We start from the raw sequence: 15,052 nt of genomic DNA on the forward strand, positions 1-15,052 counted from the left end.
CGGCTCTGCGAGAATTTGATGTTTTCAATTGCTTGATTTTTTTTATTGTGAAATTATTAAATTTATGTAAAAAGGATTGACTTTTTCTATTTTTTCTCAGTTCAGTTGGTTTGGTGGGATATTTTTTGTTTTTTGTTCTGCTTTATTCGTCGTCTTATTAGGTTCCCCTTAATTTGAATGGTAATTATCTTCGGTAATTATCGTGGCAGAGACTACTCTGCGAGTCGTTTCCGGAATTCTTCTGGTTATGTTTTCGTCAAGATTTTTGTTACGACCATATGACGTCACAATCAGTTTAAATCGGCGTCTTGTTCATTCTTTCATACAATTTCAACTGAATTGCGTGCGTGAAGTCATTTTAGTGACAAGAGTTTTTTTTCTTTCGCGTGAATAAGTTTTTGGTAACATGTGACTCACTCTCAAGATTGACTTCAGCTCTCTGAAATTGACTTTTCTCTGCTATAATTCAAAGAGATACCTTCAATTGTGTGTGTGTGTTCCACTCAAATTGAAGCTTATTTGAGAGCAGCTAATAGAAGCAGCAATAAGTTATGCAAGTTCTTAGTTGAAATCTTACATCACAGCATTTAATAAAAATAAGTTTTTTTGGTCTGTTTCTTTTACTATCTTTTAGAGACTGAAAATCTACCAATCAGTTGCGGTTATTTTCTGGTAATCTGCCACCTATTATCTTCTTTTCGTTGATAAATTATGAAATTACAAACTGCTATAAGCTGACGTATAGCTGGAACAGCCAATATTCATCCAGTTTTGGGTAGAGGAGCAAGGTTTTTAATTCACTTTTTTACTTTGACGTGCAGTAAAGTAATACAGGGAATTGACTAGCGCTGCTTTACTGAATTTTACTGAGCAGTTTTGCCGCATTTACTTCTAGTTCGCCGGCATTTGTGCTAGAACAACCTATATGATTATAGCAAGAACTATGAAAATCAAATTTTTTTACCTTTTGCGAAGATAAAATTAATTATTTCAGTGGGTTAGATGTTACTCGTAGACCGTAAAGAATGGATCTTGATATAACGCTCGACAGGAAAGGAAAGGTAACATATCGGTTGGAGAATCGCGAATCGTCGGAAATGTCTAAGTCATCAGGCTGTACTAACCAGTACCTCAATTCAATACCCTCAAATGTAAATCCTACAATGCTTAATTTGTGGGGCTTGAAAGCTTCATCGTTTCAAAATAAAACTCATATGCCGAATCGTGATGCTAGTCACCCATCGAAAACAAAAACCACTTTTGCCGAAAAATCTCCAAAAGCAGCAGGTGAGAAGACAAATCACAAAAGCAAGTTGGCTCAGACTGTAGTTAAGGAGGCACGAGATACGGGCACACAATACGATCAAGTAAATGAAGAAAAATTCAATCACGGTAAGTTAGAAGCAGAAACCTCAAAAGATAATTCCAAAAAAAGCGAAATTCACAAAAATTCCGACCGTAAGCAAGTTTCATCGCCGAAGAATTTAATTAGCTTTGCGTCATCTGGACGATTAAGCAAAGAATCAACGCCTCGTTCAGATAAAAGTCGAAATATGCAAAGCTGGGCTTCCAAACGAGTGAATTCGCCCGTGACTTACAAAAATCCTGCCGAAAACGATTGGGTTGTGAGGACATCTGTGATTTCAAACGGAAGAAACGTGCATCGCGTAACTACTGACCATAGTCCAGTTGTAATGAAACGGGAACATTTTTCGGACAAAACATTAGAAATGTGTAAAAGTGATCCATACTTGGCATCGCTGTTGTTTTCAAAGCAACAGACCTCAGAAAAATCACTAAACGGTAATTCGAATGCTCCCTTCGAACCAAAAAATTTGGCTGATTTCACAAAAAATACGGATCCAACTGATGAAATGAAACCACAGATTTCCTCTGCATGTGATAATCATCGTGAGAAGAAAAGCGAAAGTGACCAAATAAGAATTAGTGAAAGGGAGTTAAAAGTCGATTGTTTGACAGAGGAACTGACTGATAGTCATCAAGCTCATATATTAGTCAAGAGTAACAAGCAGCTGCCAGATATTGCAACAGAATCGCTGCCCACCATTTCGGACGCAGTTACTAAAGAAGGTTCTACTCAAATTGTTATCACTGGTGAAAGAGACCTGTTGTTGACTTCTAGTAACTCTGGGAAATTGTTTCACCCAATTGATTTAGGGTATGGAGACAGGCGTAGTTTTAACAGTGAAATGGAAAATTTTGAAAATTGTGAGTCACGAATAAGTCCATTGACATTTCGACCCATTGGGCAACAGATTCGAAGTCCAATCTACAACAGTTGCGATGAAAATGAAGAAGCGAATGAAGTTGAAAACCAAATGCAGACTTTCAGAGGAAGTGAAAATATGGCGTCTTCGAGGAAAGCAACTGTACTTTTGGAGGACATTGAGAAACCTCAAAGCGTACCGCAAGTGTCTGCATTGCGATCAAGAACCACCCAACGCAGAACAGGAAAAACTCCGCGGACACCTTCGACGTCGAGGCGTGTAACTTTCAGGGATGAAAAATCATCAAGTGATAGCAATTTGTCTGATAGTTGTTATGGTATACCTAAGCCGATGCCAGTTTATCTGAGAAAAGGCAGCAACTTGAATCAGAAAGTAAAGAATGAGAGTGAACAGAAGCAATCAGCCAAGAAGTGTCGAAGTGTTAACGGAGAGCAGTCAAAACGTAATCACCACGGCAGTACTAGAAAGAAAGCGGGCAAAGCGGAATCAAGCGACGATGAGTTTGAAAGATTTTGGAAGGTGAGCATGGAAGAGTGGAAGTTATTGTCACCATACCAGAAGTATCTCAAATATAAGACTATGACTCAAAATAAACCAGCTGAAACAACCGATAAGTCAAAGAGAAGCAAATTTCTGGATTCGGATAGTGATACGTTTCTAGAGAAAGAGAACTTGTCGCAGCTTAGAAAGAAAAATGAAAGCAAACCCTCAGATACTGACAACTCTGATGTCAAGACAACTTCTAAAGCGAAAGAAGTTTGTGACTCGGAAACGGATTTTAAGTTTGGAGGCGGTGGCAAGATGAAGTATTATGCAGAATTGAACGATTTAGCTGAAGATTTTTTGTTTTCGAAGCCAGTGACGACTTCTCTGACTCATAGTTTGCAAAATACGGGTCAACTGACGGATACTGTTGATACTCCGGTAGCATTGAACAGCACCTCGGCTTCTTGGGATTTGAAAAGCTTCCGAGGTGAAACGTCATTCAGAACGGAATCCGGAGGGATTGTTAATAACGTTACCGATGATTATCTGGATGATACTAAGCGGGAGTTTGTGAGTGAGGAAAATGGTAAAGCTATGCACGAGTCATTGCTTTTAGAAACGTATAGAAGCAAAGAAACTGAGCGAAAGCTGGATCATAATGATTTGCATGCGGAAGACGATGATGATGCAGAGAGCATTGTTTCCGTGTCGACATTCATGCCTGAGACGCTAAGGTCAATTTCAGAGGCCTTTTCACGAATTGAGGGATCAACGTCAAAGCTATCTCTGAATGATACGCATGATAGCATTGCAGAATTTCTTTTCACTTCCAGGAGAGAACTTTCTAGAATTGACAACGATGAAAAAGTTAAAAGCGATGAAAAAGACCCTCAAATGAACGAGAAAAGTGACTGTGAGAATATTGAAGTCGAATCGGGAAGTGCTGATAGTCTGATAGATAAATTATACGATGAACCGGATCGAAAGATTTCGGCTGTGCGACCAATTGGCCAGAAAAACCAGTATATTATGAAAAGTTCTGTCGATGATTTTCTCACGTTTAAAGAATTCGTGAACCCTTATCAGGACAGTGTTCTATCGGCAGCTGAAGAGAAACGGAAAGCTAAAGGACTACCAATCGGTTTCGAAGAATTAGATCAAATTGTTGCCGACAAATTTGGTGGAGAAACTGTGCGTGATATGTGCAAAGATGGAAGCGAAACATCTCGGGGCATGGTTCTTGAAAGTGTCAATGCCGAAGAATCATGCCTTAACGAGGCAGTGCAATTAGCGTCCAGCATTCCAACCAATTTTGCAAAAATCAGGGCCTACAAGCATACACGCACCAGTTTAAAGGTAAGCAATACCATTTTTTAAAATAGTTTCTGTTCATCGCTAAACACCCGATCATGACTGCCAGGTTTTTCATCTGTTCTGTGAAGAGATTACAAAGCTCAAAGAGCTTTTTACCGAATCGTTCCGATAAAAGAAAACTTGAAGTCAATTATGTTCAGTTTAACAAAACGTTCCTCATTAGCTTACACTGTTCGTCACTAAATGCTCAGTTCAAATCGTTAAGGCAGACAGTATTTTCTGTTGACCCCCATCATGTAGACGTTCGAAAATGCATGATTTTCATAAAATCTGTCTTACACAAAAAACTAAGGCTTTACCTTTTCTTTGAGCTTAGTTAACCTACAATCGGCGAGCCTAATTTCTAAGTAGATTAGTCAACTGCATCTGATCATTCCCCGTAGGCCGTGGGCATTCCAATTAAAGCCCGGAAGGCATTAAGTCGCCGAGCAGTTATCTTAGAGTTTTACTAGTTACTAGTTGCTCGAATCACCGAAGCTGCTGATCTTACAAAGCATAGAATCATGATGTGAGGGTTAGTTGTTTGTCGGTTTAGACCCCCTCACCCCAAAACCCCAGTGCGCGCCCTTTCTTTTCCCCTTCTAGTTCAGTTAAGCTTTACTAGCAGCCTCTCTAAACACATCTAGCTATTGATGGAAGTCAACGGCTCGCCAGTCTTTTGAGAGGAATTCGCCCGACGTTTGTCTGATAGCTTTATCACGCAGTTGCTCAATCAGAAAATACAATGCATTTTTCTCTATTGCAGCCAAACGATAGTTTTTGATTACCCGCGAATGAAGTGTCGAGTGTGTCTCTTCTGAAAAACTTATCTGACTGCTTAATTGCTCTCAAACAAAGTTTGTATCAATTGTATTAGTCCTGTTGGTCTTTTTTTCTGACTTTGTCTCTTGGAGTGTTGCGTTATCTCAATTATTCTCTTAATCAGCTAAACTTTGAATTTTTAATCAAGCTTAACTAATTGACTAAAAAAAACTTTAAAAAAACTTAATAACGTCAGTTGATGTCCCGTTGTGAATTTCTCACTACTACAAGGCGAACAGACGGAGGCAACCTCCGATATAATCAGTTGAATGTGTGCGTAGTCTGTTATGTTCAACATTTTATACTTCAATTTTCACTCCTAGCATTAGTATCTCGTGTACGGTCGTGGAAGAGCTTTACTAATTTTTCATTTTTTTTGCAAAGGTTAGGCTGTTTTTTCATTCAAAACGAATACAATACAAAACCAAGTTTTCCTCTGTTAGAGTCATTTTTGAATATTACTGGCGTTGAAAATATTGCTAAGATTTTAGGGATCTTTTCCGTTTGTGCCCCCCAGTACGTTATGGTCCCCCAATTACAGAGCACGTGTCATTTCAAGATAAATCATTTTGTAAAAATATTGCACGTGCTTCTGGGGGGTGCAATTAATTTGGAGGGGGGGGGGGCTTAACAAGGGTTTAAGCCCCACGTGCTTCTGGGGGGGGGGGGTTAAACGAAAAATTTACAACTTTAGATTTTGAAAGAAAAGTGAGGCAATGATAGTGTATACTTGCAATATTTATTTGACGAGTTAAAAGTGGGTAGGCGAATATCTCATCACGGTTTTTTGTAAAAAAAAAGGTATCATTTCCTTTTGTGCCTCCAGCTTAGTGGGTGCATATTTGCACCCCCCAGACGCTCGTGCCATATTTTTACTTAATGATTTACTATGTAATGACACGTGCTCTGAAACTGGGGGCCGCATTACGTACTGAGGAGGGGGGCACAAACTGAACAGATCCAAAAATGGTGTCATTTCCGTTTGTGCCCCCTGGACGTTTTGCACCTCCAGGAAGTTATGCACCCCCACTTTTAGAGCACGTGACATTGCATGGTAAATCATTGTAAAAAATATGGCGTCTGCGGGTGTACACATAATATGCACCCAATAAGATTGGTGGAGGGGCACAAACGGAGTAAGTCCAAAAAAGCGTTTCTGATGATATTATGCTGTGCCTTTTATAAATGAAATAGATTTTTCCGTTTGTACCCCGCAGCTTAGTGGATGCATATTATTTGCACCCCCAAAAGCACGTGTCATAATGATTTACTATGTACTCTCACTTGGGGTCTTTCCCATTATAGCCTCCTCAACTTAGTGGTCACATAACCTATAGCTCCTCGGATCTTTTCCGTGTGTGCCCCAGCTTAATGGGTGCATATTATTTGTACCCCCCCCCCCCCCCCCCCCAGAGACACGTGCCATATATGATGATTTACTATGTAATGGCACGTGCTCTGTAACGGGGGAGCATAACGTACTGGGGTGCACAAACGGAAAAGACCCCCCTTCAATCATGGTAATTATACCATTATGGGGGGGGGGGCTATAATGGAAAAGACCCGTCACGTGCTCTATTACTGGGGTGCAAAACGTCCTGGGGGGCACAAACGGGAAAGATACCATTTTTATACAAAATTCCGGGATAACATATTCGCCTACCCGCGGCACAAACGGGAAAGATACCATTTTTATACAAAATTCCGGGATAACATATTCGCCCCCCCCCCCAGCTTAGTGATCATGAATTTTTTATGACCCCCAGGCGCAGGTGTTATTTTCTTGCATAGTAACGTGCTATATAATGACATATAGTTTGTAACTGGGGTCATAAAAACACGGGGGGGGGGGGGGCGAAACAGAATAGATCCAAAATATCTTTGCCTCACTTTTCTTTCAAAATCTAAAATCTTAGTAACAATGTTTTTGACGCCAGGGTCAGCATAACGTACTGGGGGAGGGAAGATAACTAACGTAAAAAATCGAATGAAATTTTTGATTGTGAAAGCTAGTAAAGATGTGTTTGCTTGGTCATTCTTGATGAGTAGAAATATCGGCTTGTGGAAAATGTTGGCGTTTGCAAACAATATTAGTATTTTGGGTTTTCTATATACCGTAAACGGTAAATATACCATCACCCTATTACCGTAAATATACCATAATGGGGGTTGCAGTGGGAGAGATGGGGGCTATGATTTCTCGGCTTATCTTGTAAGATCAAAATTATAATAAATCATATCACCAGTAAGGCTGCACTCAACCCACTTGTTATCAGATGTCACCCTTTAAAGCTACAGTAAATGGCACGTGCAAATTAAATACAATGCACGCGCGGCATTGAATGAGCGGCATTGATTGAAGTAGCCATGTAACTAAGGGGTCTAATGTGAACTTTTCTGATGCAGAGGGAAGAGGACAAAAGAAATGAGACAACCAATACAACTAATGAATTAAAAGTAGGGCAAAACCGGAATCTGCAGACAAATCAACCACAGCTAAACCCACGAGGGAGTCGGCCTGGCTCCAAGTCGCCTTTGGCTGTGCAACATCGATCAGGTTCACCTCGGAGTAGACCATCCTATCGTCGCTCTCGTTCACCAAAACAGAAAGTTTCTCGTCCAAATGTATCTCCTAGACAAGGTTCAAATGGCAACGCAGCGGATCCACAGAGGTCTCCACGGCTACAACCACCTGACTTTCAAGGACCTGGAAGCGACTCCGAAGCAATCGAAAGCAGACCTCGACAGACTTCGGCAGCTGCTCAATTGCCAGGAAATTCAGACGGGAATAAGGCACCCATTAACCAGAGAACGACTTCCAACTCTCAAGCCAATTCTCAGGGTCAATATGTCAACCCAAATCCACAGAGTAGAATACCGGCACACTCACCTCTAGGTGTTGCATCTGCACCGAGGATAGTAAATGTGAAAGAAGCACTACAAAAAGGGCATCATGGACCTCCTAAGGTACCACAAAAGGGAACTTCACAAACACGAGAAAATAAACATATTGCCGATAACCCAAATCTTTTGCAGTCTCAAAACATTAATTTGGCAGGGGTGGCGATCAAAAGCAGATCCAACTCACCTCATTTGGTGAGGCCAAGTAGCGGGAATCGAGTCCGAAATGCCCCCACCCAAACAAGAAACCCAAGCCCGGTAAGCGCCGCGCGAGTGCGCCATTCACAGCATTCACCTTCAAATTTGGCGAGTCCGCGACAAAATGCTGCGCAAAGGCAGTCAAGATCGCCTTCTCCTAGTAATCTCAATGCATCACCGAGACACCGAAATCCAAAAGAAGAGCGCTTTTCGAAATATTTGACGGAACTTCACGCTTCCTTGATTCAAAGATCAGTCTTGTCAACACCTAGTTTGAGTGATGCAGGAGTACGACAAAAATGTGGAAGCCTTTTGGCTTCACCGATGAATAGAAACAACGCTGAACCAAATATGTGGCTGGCGATTCCACCAGAAATGTGGCTCTATATATTTAGCCTTCTAGCTCCAGCTGACAGATGTACTCTAGGACTGGCATGTCGAAGTCTGTACAATTTATCATGTGATTTTACGTTGTGGGGAACAATTATCGTGAAAGGAAAAACGTTGAACCCTCATCATTTGAAATCAATTCAAGTTAGGGAGCCGAAGTCGCTGTCTCTTCTCCAATGTGACTTCAAAGGTGTGAATGACGAGCATCTTCGGACATTTTTCAGAGAAATAAGCGACAGCCTGCAGGAACTAAACATTGCAGGGTGTACGTCTAAAGACTGTAATGCCAACACAATCTTGGTTCACGCTGGTACACGGTGCTCAAATTTAGTTAGTTTGGATACCAGTTGGTCTAACTTAGGTCCTCATACGTTAGTTGCATTCGGCGAACACGTAAGGCAGCTGGAAAGTTTATCACTAAATGGATGCGCCTCGATCACAGACGATTGCGTCACTCAAGTCCTAGAGAAACACGGTCAAACAATGAAGAAGCTGACTGTATTCGGATGCTATAAATTAGATCGCTCTCTGCTAAAGCTGCCGTCCTTGGCGCCTAACATGCAAGTGCTACACTTGGGAAACATCCCTTACGTAACAGATGACACTTTACGACAAATTGCAATGGCGCTGAAAGATCTGAGAGAAATTGACATTCGCAGTAGTCGCAATATCACAGACGAAGCCATTTATTCGTTGTCCTTTTATTGTCGAAGGCTAACTTCTCTTAACATGAGTAACTGCACGCAACTATCAGACTATTCGATGGCAAATCTAGGTGGTTATTGCATGAATTTGTCAAATTTGGAAGTCGATGGATGTTCCAGAATATCGGATGAAGGTGTTCAGAAGCTGCTCATTGAGACCAGAGTTATAATGCGTAAGTTGGGACTGTCGGCTACAAATGTGACAAGCGAGGCATGTAATGTTATACGTGATCATTGTCCAGTTTTGGAGGAGCTAAAACTATCGTCATGTCAGGCCAAAATATCGATTGAGTCTTTGAAAGCGTTGATATCGAAAGTGAAGAGTTTGCGTAGTTTAGACTTGTACGGGTTTGACAAAACTAGAGTGAGCAAGAATTTAGTGGGTGTGAATAAAAATCTGCAAATACACGTGTAAATATGTATTAATGTAAATTTAAAGCGCTAATCAAAATTAAAACTCAGCAATATGACGTTTTTTCAGCAGGCAGGCTTACCAAAATTATCTTGAGAGAACGGAAAAAGCGTTTGTCGTTAATTGCTCTCAAACGATATTTGTAGCAATTATATCAGTCCTGTGGTCTTTTTTAACGCTATTCCGGTTTTACGTCTGAACCGTTTAACTTCCTGTCCTCAAAAACGGGATAAACAGGTAACGCCCAGAGAGAGTTAAATGGCAGAGCTCTTTTAGAGCCTTACTAGTCTTTAATTATGTGACTCACGGAATTTGTTCGAGGAGACTATTTAATGTTGTGAAAGGTGGCTCTTAATCTTAAATTTGCCCCCCCTCAGTCACCCCACCGCCAAATAATCCCCCGCTCAGCCCACCACCAACACTCACCTTGTCCAACCTCCTCCATCCAGTCTTTTGAGAGCAAATCTCAAAATCTTACGTTAGTCGGATGTTTAAAGGCAGTAGATCTATTGGTTACTGGAAGTTTTTCTTGCACTCGAATATTCGAGCGGACCAAATGCAAAATAGCCCAGCAGCCTCAATACTTTTTTTATTCTGTAATCAGTACGTTTTTATTTCCAAATTATCAAGATTAAAATTTGTCGGAACTTTTGAAAATTTTCAAGCTGACTTCTTTTAATGCGGTATAAATACGCGAGGGCAATTTAAAAAAAATACATAGTTCCTAAAAGTTAACTGTTTACAGAATTTGATTAGCGGGCATAATTTAAAATGAGGAGTTGAGATTTTTAATTTTTACTCTCAGAAGCTCGTACCAATTATATTAGTTCTGTTGGGTTTTAATTCAATTTTTGTACTACTGAAATTTTGTCTGCTAATTTTGTCCGACCATTCAACTTTTTCACTCGAAAAGAGGCAAACACCAATCAGCGAAGTTGAAGAACAGGACGCCTGCAATTTTGTTAGAAGGCACGTTGAGACTCCTGAAAGATGCGCTGTACAAAGCAGTTGACACCAGCACTGGTTTCCGAAAACGAAAGCTCAAATCCTAGATCTCAGCTGAACCTCTTTGTTTGATACAAACAAACGACCCGTTCGTCCAAGTGGGAGGATCCCGCAGGAAATTTGAGCACACATCAAAAAATTCAAACGGGCTCTTCACCTCAAACTGTGCAGCGAGCTGCAGAAAATTGTAATCATGTCAAAGTTTAAACGTGACATGACTTTTTTTGATAGCAAAACGGAACACAAGGGCGAGGCGTTTTTTGTTAGCGATAAGCAGCGAGAGGCTTGCAGATGAACATTCTGCAAATATGGAGAGAACAATTTCTGTGACTTCTTGACACTGAAGATTTGCAACTCTTCAGGGTTATTTGATAAAATGAAGAAGCCCCGGTCGACGGGAAAGAAGCAACCGTCTGACTTAATAGCAAAGGATACACCACCGTTTGCTATAACTATCAAGGCATGTCACTTTACTGTATAGCTTACAAAGTTCTTGAAAGCCTCTCAGAAAGGTCCCAAAGACCCTAGAAATGACATTACGCTTTTTAAGACTAGCAGGATTCAGGCCAGGAAAATCTTTCGCTGATCAATTTTTCTTCGTCCAGCTGCTTAACGAAAGGCATCAGGAATACAGACAAAGTTTAGTTTTTGGTAGTTTGTGACTTCAGTGCAGCTCCTGATAGCTTGAGTCGAAAATCCTTGTGAATAGCAACTGGCCAGCGAATACCGACACAGATCGGCAGGATCTCAGAGGCATTTTACGAACTATGATTCAAGTTAAAGGAAAATAACCGGCTCCTTTCAGAGTAAACGCAGGTGTCTCACAATAAATTTAAAGTTATAACCACAACAAAAACGTTCGGTTAAATATTTACATTTTCAAAATCGCCTCGTAAATATATGAATAGTTTGGTCTTTATACTTCAGTAGAACAAATTTCTAAAGCCTCTTACTTGTCTATCTATTGGAACACGTTCATGCAGTTTGACCATTTTGCTGCTTAGTTTTTCCTTAAATTTATTTTTAGTTTTCTCTTTTCGGATTTCAATTGGCAAATTATTCCACTTCCTAGAAAAATTTCTAATCAGTGACCTGTCTCTCCATTTGGAATGGCACTTATTCTTTGGAAAGTACTGGAGAGTTCTGGAGTTTTTGGTCAATTCGTACTTTTCAAAAATCCTGAATGAGGAGTTTTTGGTTTCTCAACTGCTCTCTTTATATTGTGAGAGGAGGTCAAAAAATTTAAGAAGACAAACGTTTTTAATGAAAAGCTCTGCTGGTAAAATTTTGTCTTTCAATAATAGATCTCTTGCACTGTCAAACTTTTTGCGCAGGTGGCAAACCTTTATTCCCCAATTTATTTGTCTATTAACTCTTTGTTGTGACATAACCGACAACGATTGAAAAAAATGGCACTGAAATTGAGATGGGACAAAACAAGTGATTTAAAAAGCCCGATTCTTGCTTTTAATGGTAGAAAATGTCTTACTAAGTAAATTGATCTAATAGCATTTGCCATTTTTGTTAACGTTTTGTTTAGCCGAATGTCAAAATTTATATTGTTATCAATCATTATACCTAAATAACGACAACTTGTTTTTGGCTCTATGAAAATTCCATTATAATGAAATTGTTCAATTTTTGATTCACCATTTTTTGAAAAAACCACAATTTCTGTTTTCTCTTGGTTTTAAGTTAGCATATTTTGCCTCATATAACTGTCAGTATTTTCAAATACACTGTTAATTTTGTATAAAAGATTTTCATCGGATTTGGAATGACAAATAATGCATGTGTAATCTGCAAACTGAAAAACGTCCTCTTTCATTTTTTCTGGGAAATCGTTGATATACATTATAAAAATTAAAGGTCCGAGAACTGTTCCCTGAGGTACTCCGTGATTGATTGTCACCCAGTTCGAATATTCAATTCCTTTCTTTACGCATTGTTTTCTGTTAGATAAAAACGATTCTAGCATTGCAATTGATTCCGTACTAAATCCATATTTTGCAATTTTTTCGAGAAATATTTTGTGAGATATTGAGTACCATGTGCTCACCTATTATTATCTGCATAGCTATGGACCAAGTACTGGCCTCTTGATGGATACGACGTATGGGAAATTGACGTCGACACTGGCAACAACAGAGCAAACATCTCATTTGTGGACGACATAGCTTTACTAAATGAAAATTGTAGAGAAAATCATCTATGGTAAACAGAACATCCCAGAAAAGAACAAGCCTATGGTTTGAATTGCGATATCGATGCGATGCTTCGCGGTAACAAAGATATAAAGCACGTTTCAGCCTTCTATTACATTGTTAGCATACAGACATCAAATTGAAGTGAAACGGATGATGTGAATAACAGGATATGCAAAGCGTTTGATGCACTGATGCTTCTCTGGAAAAGTCGAGATTGTACGAACTCGATCGAGCTCAGAGTCTACAGAGCCGGTGTGTGCTTGCGAAACGTGGTCAATTGAAATGAAAGACTACTTCTGTGAACATTGGCCGCCAACAGTTTGTAATCGTAGAAAGAGCAGCTGGTGTCTAGCTGGCAAGTAACAGTCAATTGTGATGCATTGCAGCAAAGATCGGCAGGGTCTCAGAGGCATTTTACGAACTATGATTCAAGTTAAAGGAAAATAACCGGCTCCTTTCAGAGTAAACGCAGGTGTCTCACAATTTTTTTTAATCTTCAAAAATGTAAATTTAAAGTTATAACCACAACAAAAACGTTTGGTTAAATATTTACATTTTCAAAATCGCCTCGTAAATATATGAATAGTTTGGTCTTTATACTTTAGTAGAACAAATTTCTAAAGCCTCTTACTTGTCTATCTATTAGAACACGTTCATGCAGTTTGACCATTTCGCTGCTTTGTTTTTCCTTAAATTTGTTTTTAGTTTTCTCTTTTCGGATTTCAATTGGCAAATTATTCCACTGACCTGTCACTCCATTCGGAATGGCACTTATTCTTTGGAAAGTACTGGAGTGTTCTGGAGTTTTTGGTCAATTCGTAGTTTTCAAAAATCCTGAACGAGGAGTTTTTGGTTTCTCAACTGCTCTCTTTATATTGTGAGAGGAGGTCAAAAAATTTAAGAAAACAAACGTTTTTAATGAAAAGCTCTGCTGGTAAAATTTTGTCTTTCAATGATAGATCTCTTGCACTGTCAAACTTTTTTCGCAGGTGGCAAACCTTTATTCTTCAATTTATTTGTCTATTAACTCTTTGTTGTGACATAACGGACAACGATTGAAGAAAATGGCACTGAAATTGAGATGGGACAAAACAAGTGATTTAAAAAGCCCGATTCTTGCTTTTAATGGTAGAAAATGTCTTACTAAGTAAATTGATCTAATAGCATTTGCCATTTTTGTTAACGTTTTGTTTAGCCGAATGTCAAAATTTATATTATCAATCATTATACCTAAATAACGACAACTTGTTTTTGGCTCTATGAAAATTCCATTATAATGAAATTGTTCAATTTTTGATTCACCATTTTTTGAAAAAACCACAATTTCTGTTTTCTCCTGGTTTTAAGTTAGCATATTTTGCCTCATATAACTGTCAGTATTTTCAAATACACTGTTAATTTCGTATAAAAGATTTTCATCGGATTTGGAATGACAAATAATGCATGTGTCATCTGCAAACTGTAAAACGTCCTCTCTTTTTTTCATTTTTTCTGGGAAATCGTTGATATACATTATAAAAATTAAAGGTCCGAGAACTGTTCCTTGAGGTACTCCGTGATTGATTGTCACCCAGTTCGAATATTCAATTCCTTTCTTTACGCATTGTTTTCTGTTAGATAAAAACGATTCTAGCATTGCAATTGATTCCGTACTAAATCCATATTTTGCAATTTTTTCGAGAAATATTTTGGTAGATATTGAGTACCATGTGCTCACCTATTATTATCTGCATAGCTATGGACCAAGTACTGGCCTCTTGATGGATACGACGTATGGGAAATTGACGTCGACACTGGCAACAACAGAGCAAACATCTCATTTGTGGACGACATAGCTTTACTAAATGAAAATTGTAGAGAAAATCATCTATGGTAAACAGAACATCCCAGAAAAGAACAAGCCTATGGTTTGAATTGCGATATCGATGCGATGCTTCGCGGTAACAAAGATATAAAGCACGTTTCAGCCTTCTATTACATTGTTAGCATACAGACATCAAATTGAAGTGAAACGGATGATGTGAATAACAGGATATGCAAAGCGTTTGATGCACTGATGCTTCTCTGGAAAAGTCGAGATTTACGAACTCGATCGAGCTCAGAGTCTACAGAGCCGGTATGTGCTTGCGAAACGTGGTCAATTGAAATGAAAGACTACTTCTGTGAACATTGGCCGCCAGCAGTTTGTAATCGTAGAAAGAGCAGCTGGTGTCTAGCTGGCAAGTGACAGTCAATTGTGATGCATTGCAGCAGATGAAGCAAAAGCTTAGTTTTGAGCGAAGCTTGCACAGAAACAGACAGATAAACGCGTAAATCGCAGAGGGC

General features: G+C 39.4%; 1 protein-coding gene across 1 annotated transcript; it reads left to right on the forward strand.

Moving 5' to 3' along the window:
• The first annotated feature begins 884 nt into the window (after positions 1 to 884).
• On the forward strand, positions 885 to 9,570 carry LOC142335933 (uncharacterized). Its single transcript, XM_075384338.1, has 2 exons — positions 885 to 4,091; positions 7,317 to 9,570. The coding sequence occupies exons 1-2, from the start codon at positions 1,026 to 1,028 to the stop codon at positions 9,516 to 9,518; spliced, it is 5,268 nt and encodes a 1,755-aa protein (XP_075240453.1). The 5' UTR covers positions 885 to 1,025; the 3' UTR covers positions 9,519 to 9,570.
• Positions 9,571 to 15,052: the final 5,482 nt, after the last annotated feature.

This window comes from Convolutriloba macropyga, chromosome 1 (assembly GCF_964194025.1).
Source record: "Convolutriloba macropyga chromosome 1, txConMacr16.3, whole genome shotgun sequence".
Taxonomy (NCBI): Eukaryota; Metazoa; Xenacoelomorpha; order Acoela; family Convolutidae; genus Convolutriloba; species Convolutriloba macropyga.

Excerpts from the sequence above, each read along its gene's own strand:
- LOC142335933 (XM_075384338.1), top strand. The coding sequence starts at position 1,026 with ATGGATCTTGATATAACGCTCGACAGGAAAGGAAAGGTAACATATCGG. Across the intron at positions 4,092-7,316 it reads ATACACGCACCAGTTTAAAG|AGGGAAGAGGACAAAAGAAA; the intron begins GTAAGCAATACC and ends TTTCTGATGCAG.